The 10,615-nt window shown below is 48.0% G+C and overlaps 2 protein-coding genes across 4 annotated transcripts; one reads left to right on the top strand and one right to left on the bottom strand.

The window, feature by feature from the left end:
* Positions 1 to 89: 89 nt before the first annotated feature.
* Positions 90 to 4,616, top strand: LOC105185561 (uncharacterized). 3 transcript variants are annotated; one of them, XM_025307324.1, is made up of 4 exons: positions 90 to 292; positions 972 to 2,761; positions 4,205 to 4,238; positions 4,316 to 4,374. In XM_025307324.1, the coding sequence occupies exons 1-4, from the start codon at positions 193 to 195 to the stop codon at positions 4,321 to 4,323; spliced, it is 1,932 nt and encodes a 643-aa protein (XP_025163109.1). In that variant the 5' UTR covers positions 90 to 192; the 3' UTR covers positions 4,324 to 4,374. The 3 variants fall into 3 exon arrangements, with proteins under 3 accessions (XP_025163109.1, XP_011143462.1, XP_011143463.1); XM_011145160.3 differs by lacking the exon at positions 4,205 to 4,238 and having other exon boundaries at positions 4,316 to 4,616; XM_011145161.3 differs by having other exon boundaries at positions 4,205 to 4,374.
* PIG-O (phosphatidylinositol glycan anchor biosynthesis class O) lies at positions 4,528 to 10,155 on the bottom strand. The gene is made up of 4 exons (XM_011145159.3): positions 7,230 to 10,155; positions 6,460 to 6,630; positions 6,151 to 6,377; positions 4,528 to 6,016 (listed from the first exon to the last, which is right to left on the bottom strand). The coding sequence occupies exons 1-4, from the start codon at positions 9,808 to 9,810 to the stop codon at positions 5,822 to 5,824; spliced, it is 3,174 nt and encodes a 1,057-aa protein (XP_011143461.1). The 5' UTR covers positions 9,811 to 10,155; the 3' UTR covers positions 4,528 to 5,821.
* Between the last annotated feature and the right edge of the window lie 460 nt (positions 10,156 to 10,615).

Raw genomic sequence — 10,615 nt, 5'->3', positions numbered from 1 at the left:
GCTAATTAAAATACACAACTGCGGAGCTCCGCGCACACACATGCGGGGAGTGGATTATTTTAATGAGGACTCCGCCGTCTCGGGCCGCCAGCATTCTCCATGCGGGTAATCCCCGAAGACTTTGCAAGGATTATTGATCGATGATTGTTATAAAAGCGAGTCGACGGAATAGACCAGGCTACTTAGCGCAATATGCTCCGACAGAAAGCACTTTTACTGTTCACCTGCTCGCTGGCGTTCGCCGCGGCGATACCGCCCGGAGCACCATGGACGAACTTTATACCCAAGCCTGGTAATGTCGCTTTCCTTTTTGACTTTTTCTTTATTTTCGTAAACTTAAGGTCATTCTACAATACGTGTCGTAAGTTGTAAGCCGTAAGAATTGGCGAATCACAGTCGATTATTACAAAAATAATCGGCTATAATTGGTCAGTTCTTACGGCTTGCAACTTACGACACGTATTGTAGAATGACCTGAAGAGTCTTCTCCATGTACTTCTCCTGTAAAAGACTGAGTCATTTGTAACTTAACCGGAAAGAGCTTTTTAAATTATTCCAATTTAAATATTCTCTTGACTACGAAGTCTGAGGAAGAAGTCAATTTGGTAAACTCGCTTGATTTCTCATATCTACGGTGTCTCTGTTAATAATTGCGCAATTATTGCAAAGTGATCGACCGGGTTTGACAGAAAATCAGAATTGTATCAGAAAAGTTGATGGTCACTTGGATAGGCGCGAAGACCCAGTCGGGAGTAATCATCCGAATCGTCCGAATCTATAAAATCCGAATTTACAAAAATCATTAATTTCTTTCGCATAGTTACGTTGTAACTATCGTCACTTTCGCGTTGTCGGATTTATTTGTTTACGAAATTAATTAATTAACCCTTCGACGATGTGCATGATGAAAGAATAAAAAAAGTATAAAATATTCATTCGCATTGTAATATACATCATAAATAAATTTACAGTTTACTCACGAGCCCTGGGACCGATGGGTCCAAGTGGAATGGACACGATATCCGTGCCGTACATGGCGAAGCCATCGTTCTTCCCGAAGTTCGTCGACCCAAAGACGATGATCTCCAAAAAGACGGACATGCTGAGCAACTTGTTCGGCGGCTTGGGCCCGGTCGCGTACAACGTTGCGGACTCTACTAAGCCGATCGGCCCGTACGGCGCCGGCGGAGAACTCCCTCCCTTGAACAACGTGTTGTTCAGCAAGAAACGCGACACGCTGCAAGCCGGCAAGGAGAAGGCGCTCGACGGCAACGGCGGTGCAATGTACAGACGCGGTATGTTCGGCCCATTCGCGCCGAAATTTGGCCCGATGGCACCGAGCTTCGGCCCGATGGCACCGAGCTTCGGCCCGATGACGCCGTTCTCGCCAGCCGACATGACGGCCGATTACACGTCCGCGGGCAAGGATTTCTTCTCCCGCAGGAGAAGAAGTATAGTAGAAGCTGCCGCGGGCGAAGCCGACTCGATCCCGACCGACAAAATGCAAGTTGCCAACCTGGGCCTGGCTGAAGGTACAGCTGGTGCGACCGACGACACGCCCAAGGAATCTCTTCCGGGTATGTTCGGACCTTTCGCAGGACCCTTCGCAGGACCTTTCGCAGGACCCTACGCAGGACCCTACGCAGGACCCGTCGGACCGGCGGTGGATCCGAGCATGATGGCGGCGAAGAAAACGGCGTTCCTCGACACGTTGTTCAAGAACCTCGCTACCAGTACCGCCGCCCCGCCGACGAGCACCGACGTCCCCGCGCCGAAGAGCACCATCGTGCCACCCAGCTACTGGATGCCGTCCTCCATAATTCCTGATCCGAGCGAGTATACGTCGAAAGTATCAGCCTTCTTGGACAAGCTGTTCGATAGCATTAAGCTGAACGCGACCACGAAAGCAGCGGATGACGACAGCTCGGAAGCAAAAGGCGACGTCATGATGAGATCGTTGAAAGCGGACGATGCTGCCGCTGACAGGACCGCGAGAGCCTCCGAAGACCTGTCGGCCATCGCGGCCGCCAAGGACGCGGTCGTGGACGCGATTTTGTCGGAGCTCGGCGACCTGAAGAGCGACATGATGGCAACCTTGAACGATCTGATCGCGTATGAGAAGTCTGCTGCAGCCGCAGCAGCTGCAACGAAGAAACCTTTCAAGCCTCCCTTCGCCGGCATATTTCCACCGAAACCGACAGTGGACGCCACGCTTCCATTCAAGCAACGGATGATTGCGCTGAGTCAGGTGTTCGACATGTTAACGGAGCTGCAGAGAAACATCACCACGGCTACGAACAATGCGATGACAACGGCCAACGCCGGTGCGACGGACAACTCCGAGGAGTCGTCGCCGAAGAGCCCGTCGCCCGCCGCGGTTGGCGCTCCGTCGTTCAACGCCACTCTCTTGGACGCCGTCCTGAAGAAACTTTCCACCATCTCCACCGTGACCCCGTCTCCGTTCCAGGCCGAGAGTGATGTGAAGGCGAATCCCCTCATAACCAGCAGAGCCTTGTCCAAACCGACGTCCTTCTGGGTGTCGTATCCGGAGAACGGTGCTTCCGCTACCGCGAAACGACAAGCGGATGACTACTCGTCGCCGTACTTTGACGACGACCGGCACGATCGGAGACAGTTCACGAGAGGCGTGAAGATGCAGATGCATCAAGGATACCAGAGCCTGCCAGCGGGTTCGGTGGAGTCCGTACAGGCCGGAGGAGGTTCTACGCCGGGGCATCAAGGAGGCGGGATCAAATTGCTGGTGAGTGCGATTTTTATTTTTGCACGGTATTCGGTAACTTGGAATAACTTTTTTTTATCAGCAGGGTTGAGAAGTGACGCGTTACTTGCAGTCGTTACCGTTGCACGTCACTTTCTTCCGACAGCGACGTGATAACATTTTCTTTTTTTTTTTCGTTGCTTCCCTCTTTTCGTGTCTTTATCTTTCTCGCAGATGAAAAGAATCGACAGGTGTTCTTATCTTGGATCTTAATTAATACACTTAATGGCTTAATCGAAACGTTTATATCCGGAATGTTTTACAACTTGATCGAAGCGATCTGCTGAGTTTGCGAATGCGAAATCTAACAGAGAAATGACTTTAACGTATCAATATCAATAACGTATGAATATATCTATTAAATATTTAAGTTACACCTATAAATATGTAACAGGAATGTAAAAGAGGTTGTCGCTTTTAGAAATCAAAGATGATGCTATTAATTAATGATACCTGTCTATTCTTTCAATCTTGGCGTTTCATTTAATCGCAACGATAACAGTAACAATATCTCTCAAAATAAATAATGATAACGGTAACGACTTACTTTATTCAATGAGTAACGAGTAACGATAACGAGCTACTTTAAAAAAGAAAGAACTTCCCCAACCCTGCTTTCATTGATACGCCGAGAACGTGTGACGCGCGAGTTGTTTGTATCCAGAACGTGTTAACTCTCGAGTCAGAGAAGTTTATTAAAAGATTGATTTTATCAGAACTCGAACTAACGTTCGAAATTGCGACGCATCTATTTAGATTTGCGAATACTCAATTTCAACAGAAGGAGAGAAACAAGCGCCTTTTCGTTTATCGTTGTGATTGCATTAGCCAATCTACATCGTTCTCGACGTTTCAATCACTAAATAATAATTAACGTTTCCTACCATATTAATAATAATGTCGTAGTAATAATATTATTTCGATAATAATGCCATTATAACAATAACGCTGTCGCTTTACATCCTCCCTTCACCGCTTTAATCTACGAATATCGTGACGTGTTTATATAAAATGTACAGAAATCTTCCCAAACCGGTACAAGACAAAACACGCTGGGAACGACTCGACATGCTCTACCGTTCTGTAAAATTTATTCCTAGTCCGTACGCACGCACACTACTCCGTCTCAAGGGAGAAAAAAAGAATTAACCGTGAGGATAAAATTTCAGATTGCAGCAACGTTAAACTAATCACTCGATAATAATTTAGCATGAAGCAACATTTTGCGCGCGCGATTCTGCGCTGTAACGTACAAGCGCGCTACGCGACACTTTGGAAGCCTATGTACAAAAGAAAAGAAAGAAACGCCTGCACTCGAAGCGGGAAACGGGAAGTCACGTAGTCGTTACCCGACGAATCTCGCCCGACGAATCGACCAGACGTAGAGCGCACCGTAAAATGTGTGATAACTTCGTCTGCTTTCAGATACAAATGCCTAAATCGCCTGACTCTTCTCAAAGTATTAATTACACTTAAGTACGCGGTGCAAATGTTCCGAATTCATGAATATCGCGGGCGTGTTCTCATCTGTCGCAGGGACCTAACGCTTATGGAAACTTAAACGGCAAGTGGCTTGACTGGATGCAGTATCACAAGAATGCGTATCAGGATCAAGAGAGTCATAGGCACCATCATAACCACCATTAGGCCACTCAGCCAGCAGGACTATTTCTCTTTCTCGTCGTAAAAATTCTCTCCCGTGAACGGATCTCGACGAGAAATATTCTTACGAAATGCCAATTATTGTTCCAAACGTGTAAAAGTAAACGTGTACACGAGGGCGTGCGTTATTACCAATAAAGTAAACATATCTAGCAACATGAAACGAAGATGGAGAGAAAGAGAAAGAGAGAGAGAGAGAGAGAGAGAGAGAGAGAGAGAGAGAGAGAGAGAGAGAGAGAGAGAGAGAGAGAGAGAGAGAGAGAGAGAAAGAGAGCAGTGCTCTTGTCAACGGAGTCGTCCACAAAAATATCCGAAGATTTGTACGTGTACATGTATGTGTGTACGAAAAGAATTGTTCTGAAACGCCGAATTTATTGCACAGAGTTCGTTCCTCATCGCGGTCGCAGCACATGAGACACCTCCCCTACGAAATACTGTACCGAGGGGTACGAAAGGTGGATATACTAACGGTCAACTAACAATCTAGCCTAATGTCGTACTCACTAAAAGTATATCAGCCGCACACACCGATGCGCTCATCAGTCGTGCAGACACCGCGGCACACGGACGCAATCCTGCATCAAGTGCGTTGCTTCGTTCGTTCTACAATCAGCAATGCATTGCACGCAGGGTAGCGTTAGTGTGTTAGGAAGCATCACAGTCGGTTATACGACGTTATAGCGTCCCTATAGGAGAGAGAGAGAGAGAGAGAGAGAGAGAGGTGAACTAGAGTTAATATCTCGAGCAACGAGTGGAGAGTTACTGAAGGTTACTTCCGTACGAAAAACGTCGCTTACAATTTACGCTAGGTATATATCTATATCCGACTTCGCATCATCCCTCATTGTCTTCTCTCTTTCTCTTTCTACCTTTCCCTATCTCGTCGTACTTTCATACAAAATTGTGGAAATATTGGCAGTATCGTGGTAAGTATAGAGACTTGTGTGTTGCCCGCTCTTCCGTTCTATATATATGTGTATATAGGATGACCCATTTAAAATGCCCACGTAGAATATCTTGAAAGAAATGCGTTATTCGAAGAAAAGTTTCAGACAAAAGTTGTTTGGTTTTAAGGGCGGAGGGGTGGGGTGGGAATAAGACAGTGACCTTGGTCCGATTTTGTTCAGGCTTTTGCTCGAAACATTTCTTTTTTTCGAATAACGCATTTGTTCTGCAATATTTCAAGCAGGTACTCAAGTTGGGTCGCGCTGGATGACAATACTTCGAATCGCCGAGAACATAATCTCGCGTTATAATTCGCGCGTAAGTAACGAGCCACTTTCGGGTGACTTTCGGGCAAAAGTGAGGTGTGTCGACTTACGACTTTGGTACTTTGCTATCCGATTGTACTATAACACCGTTCACGCCAGTGAGTCACTATCATCTGCCTTTCGTGATTCTTGTAATGATGTACTCCATCTGTTGCTCGATGCGAAAGACCAGATAGAAGGACGCGAGCACGCTGCACAGCGTCACCAGGAATCCCAGTCCCTCGAATATCAGTTTTGGCGCAAAGATCTTCCAGACCATCAAATGTCGACAGTGTATAGTCGCTGCTAACATACTGCCGAAAGTCTGGAGGAAAGAGGTACAACATGCAGTTGAGTTTGTTCGAGAGTACATATATTTATGTCGCTTTTGCCTTTACTTTGAACAAAATGAGGCAATTTCGACTTGATTTCGTTGATCTTACGCGATACATTACGTACCCGGATGCCGTGAAGCAACACGTATTTCCCGGCGACCGAGAAAATCGCAGCTTGAAAGGCAGAATCCTGCTCGGACAAGAGGAAGAGCAGTTCACCCCTCTTCATATCGTCCTCGAGAAACTTGGCCTTGAGGAACTTTGGAAACACCAGGTGCAGGGTGAACGGCACTATCACCAATAGCGGCAATGTCACTCCCAAGATAATATGCGAGCCGAACGTGTTGATACCTACGAGTTATCTTCCATGTGACTTTTCCAATAGTAGGGGCGGAAATTCTCAAATGAAGTCCGCAGGTTATAGACAGCTTACCGATCAAAATCGCAGACATTAGATGCCCGTAAAAGTGGCCGCCGGTTCCTACGAAAGCGGCATGCCAATGAATAGTGGGGAACGTCGCCTGGTGACCGGTCCCGTAGAAAAAATATTCCGCCAGTAAAAACCAGCAGAGAAGCACGGGCATGGAAACGTCGAGCAGTTCAGCTGCGCGATGCGAAAAAGATCGTTTGAAAAGTCAAGAATTAGATACCTGAGATATGTATTCCGAGCACAAAATTTCAGTCCATTCCACACAAAAGCAGAGATGAGAGACACAAAAATTTTGTTAAAAAATTAAGGCGAATGATTTTCATCATACATAACCCTGAAATTGAGTTCATTTAAACAGATTTGAGTTGTCTCGTCACTATACAGAATTTGTTCTCGTAGTAATTTTTATAAAAAATTTATCAATATATTCTTTATAAATTGAAATACAAATTTATAAAAAAAAAATATATATGTATATATTTTTTTTTTATAAATTGGAGTACATGTCGACTATTTTGTAAAAATGAAAATGTTTACAAAAAAAGAATCCAGCCCTAATGACCTTGGCATTGATATATTTCGTCATGACTTCAAGTGCCCTTAAAGAGGTTTTAGCCATTACTCATCGTCCGTTAAAAGTAATTAACAAAAGAACATTTTCATAAATAATTTTCAACACAAAAAAGTTACGCCCTTTTAGAGTTTTCCACAAGAGACACATTGTGCGCCCTAAACAGATAAATAGACGTACATATTTAGCACTGCATACTTACAGATAGTATTAGCGTTTTTATATCTCTCGATCGCGGACAAACCCAACACGGCGGTGCACGTCACAACCATCAAGAACGTGCTGGGCGACAGAGAGTCTCCCAGTAACAAGGAGTACAGCAACGTGAGGAATACGCTGAGGGAGATGAACGCGGCGCTGTAGGTGGTCCCGATACCGCAGATGACCGGAGTGTCGTCGGTGTCTATCCGCTTGCGGGAGATCGAGTCCTTGATCTTCTCGAACAAGCGCGGCACCAGATTCTCCTCGCGGTACACCTCGATGGATTCCCGCTTTTTCGGCAGCACGTAGATGCTGAGCGGACGATAGTAGAGAACAAGGATCGCGAGCACGCAGAGAAAGTAAACCACGTTCGGCACGTTATTCACCTGCCAGGACAACACGAACTTCACCTTGTAGGACTTGGGCAGCTTCTGCAGGACCCAGTAGCAACTGATGCAGACGCCGATGAGGATCGAGCAGTATTGGCCTACCATGACGCTGGGGGCGAAGCCGGTAAGGTTCCCACGATCCCGCAGCCAAAGTCTCACTACCGTCACGTACAACGCCAGGATCACCACGGCGGGTAAGACACGCTCCCAATTATTCGACACCGTGGACCAATCGACCTTGCCGGTGGCGTTGGTGGAACACGCACGCTGCAGGTGCTCCTCCCGGCAACGCCAGAAGTAGTGCGACAGCCTCACCGAGACGCACGCCACCAGACCGACGACCAACACGATCGTGCGGAAATTCGGCCTCGACGGCCTCGAGCCGAAGAACCTGCTGGTCTTCCTCTCGGCACCGCTGTCGGAATCGCTCCTCCTCAGGTCGAACACCAGCAGGCAGAGAAGCGTAATGATCAAGAAGGACAATACCTTGTCCTCCTCGACTATGTAGCTATTGGAGAAGAGCCCGCACACCGTCAATAGCAGTATTATTCTGGACACGTAGGTCAACAGCTTAATCCTACGATGTTCATACCAACACATCGAGATTACGTCCCAATTCTGAGCGATCACCAGTACGAGGAAGCCGATGGAGACCGCGCCGGTGGCGAAGAAGATCATGTTCTTCAGCTCCTCCAGCACGTCCAGTAAGAAGAGACATGTAGTAATCGTCACGGTGATCAGATTCGCGATCACCGCGCATTGTAGAAACGAGGATTTGAAGATGTCGCACATGCGACTCTCGGGGATGCCGGTAACGAAGAGGTAGAAGAAGAACAAGGAGCAGAACATCAGCAGCAGACCTTTGGAGATCAGACCAGAGTCGAATTGGACCCATACCTCCGAGCACGTGTCCTTCAGCAGTTTGAAGTAGCCCTTGGTCTCGCGGACGAACGCCTCGAGCTCCTCCGGACTGTCCACGTGTTTCACGCGCTCTGACAAGAGACTGTACACGTGATCCAAATTCTGCAACTGCTCCTTCGAGAACAGGTTCGCATCTGCGGAGTATATCTCTATGTACCTCTTCGTCTGAGCGATGTTTCGCCAGAGCGACTGCAACGGATGTAACAAACGATCAGTGGCCACCGTCTGACTCGGCAGACAATCGAGTATCACGGAGCCTAGATTGGAGAAGGGAATCGGCGTGCCGAGAATCGACGATAAGGTGGGAACTAGGTCAACCTGGTTCACGCTGTTGCTACTGTTGATCGCGAATCCTTTGACCAACGGAGTCGTCGAGTAGACAAACATCGCAGCCTCGATCTCGCTCGGGCTGTCCCCACCATGATCTCCCGTCTCCGTCATACCGTGATCTCCAATGATGAAGAGCATCATATCCTTCTCCAGGGACTCCACGATCTCCGTGATGAGCTTGTTTGTGTCCTTGAGTTTCCTGGACATCTCCGGATGTTGCGTACCGTGCTTGTGTCCGCAATGATCGACCCCTAGCGTGTGCGCTATCAGCAAGGACCAATCCTTCTTCTTCATCTCGAAGAAGATACGGTATTGCACGTTCTTGTCCACGCTGTCCAAGTCCCAGACGTTGAAGGACGGTGAAGGGAACTGCCTCATGAACTTACCCGGAAACAGATTGGTCCACGTATCGTCGCCCATGAAGACGATACCATCGGCGGCGTTTTGGTCGATCAGATTGTCCTCGTTAATGTACCCGGACGCGAAGTTCGAGCCGACCTCAATGAAGGTGGGCAATGAGCCAGTAGTCAGGCCCTTGAGCCGCTGCATAGTCGTGGTAGGCGGGTCGGCCACGAACCTGTAGAGACGCGAGTGCGACGGCTGCTTCTGCAGCAGCTCGTGAATGACCGGCAGCTTGTTGCGATGATAGCTGGACATGGAGACGTCGTCGTCGTACCACTCGGCAAACTCGTACTTGAGCGCGTCGACGATCAACAGCACGACCCGCGCTTTCCGCTCCAGGCATACCTCAGCGGCGTGGTCCGTGTCCTGAAGGATACCGGCGACATCGCAACCGGCGTCCGGCATACAGCGCGCACACTCAGCGCGCTCCGGTCGGGAGACACGATTCAGCAGGAAGCCACTGGTGAAGACCAACAGCCCGGCTGCCATTAGATAGGACATCCATGCTTGAAATACCAAATAATTCCATAGCCGGCTCATCTTCGTCGCTTCAGTGTCGTTGAACGTCACTGTTGCTGCGGCTGTTCACTGGCGGTACGACCGACGGGATTCCGGCGAGATCTTAACCTATTGCGACACGCCGATCTGTTCGTTAGCATTGTCACACTCGCGGGCCAGTAAGAGAGCGTGCAACGGCCGCGCTAAATGCCGCGGGTACTTGATCGATAACTCATGTGTTTCGCAGCGAACGGCGAGAATTAACCTCAAAGCCGCGCCGTGTTCCGTGAAACTCTCACATCGGTACTCGACGCTTGTAACTTGCGACTGATAGCAAAAGCAAGCCTGAGAGACCTGATCATAGCCGCGATGTGACTGTTAAAACCAGTGGCACACGGTGCTTATTTTCGTGCTGGATTGCTTGCTGGATGAAAATACTGCGTTCTGATTGGTGCATTTCCATCTTCGGAAATGTACCAATCAGAACGCAATATTTTCATCCAGCAAGTAATCTAGTACAAAAACAAGCACCATGTGCCGCTGGCTTTAAAAACAGACTCACTATTATAATGGGTGCATTCAGTAGTACAACCGCTCACTGAGCGCTAAGTGAGCTCTTGCATCTGATTGGTATATACCTTTAGATTTAAAAATATACACCAATCAGATGCAAGAGCTCATTTAGCGCTCAGTGAGCGGTTGTAGTACCAGAGAGGAAGCTGAGAGCGGCCAACACGGCGACACCGATTTTTCGCACTGGGAATGGGCGCTACCTACATCCATTTTGAGAGGGGAACTACGATGCTACATCCACTTTTAGGTCTCGACGGTAAAACCTACATCTGGT

This window comes from Harpegnathos saltator, unplaced genomic scaffold, assembly GCF_003227715.2.
Source record: "Harpegnathos saltator strain DR-91 unplaced genomic scaffold, Hsal_v8.6 scaffold845, whole genome shotgun sequence".
NCBI classification, from domain to species: domain Eukaryota; kingdom Metazoa; phylum Arthropoda; class Insecta; order Hymenoptera; family Formicidae; genus Harpegnathos; species Harpegnathos saltator.
The sequence above is the reverse complement of the archived record's forward strand: the minus strand, read 5'-3'. Positions and strand labels throughout refer to the sequence as shown.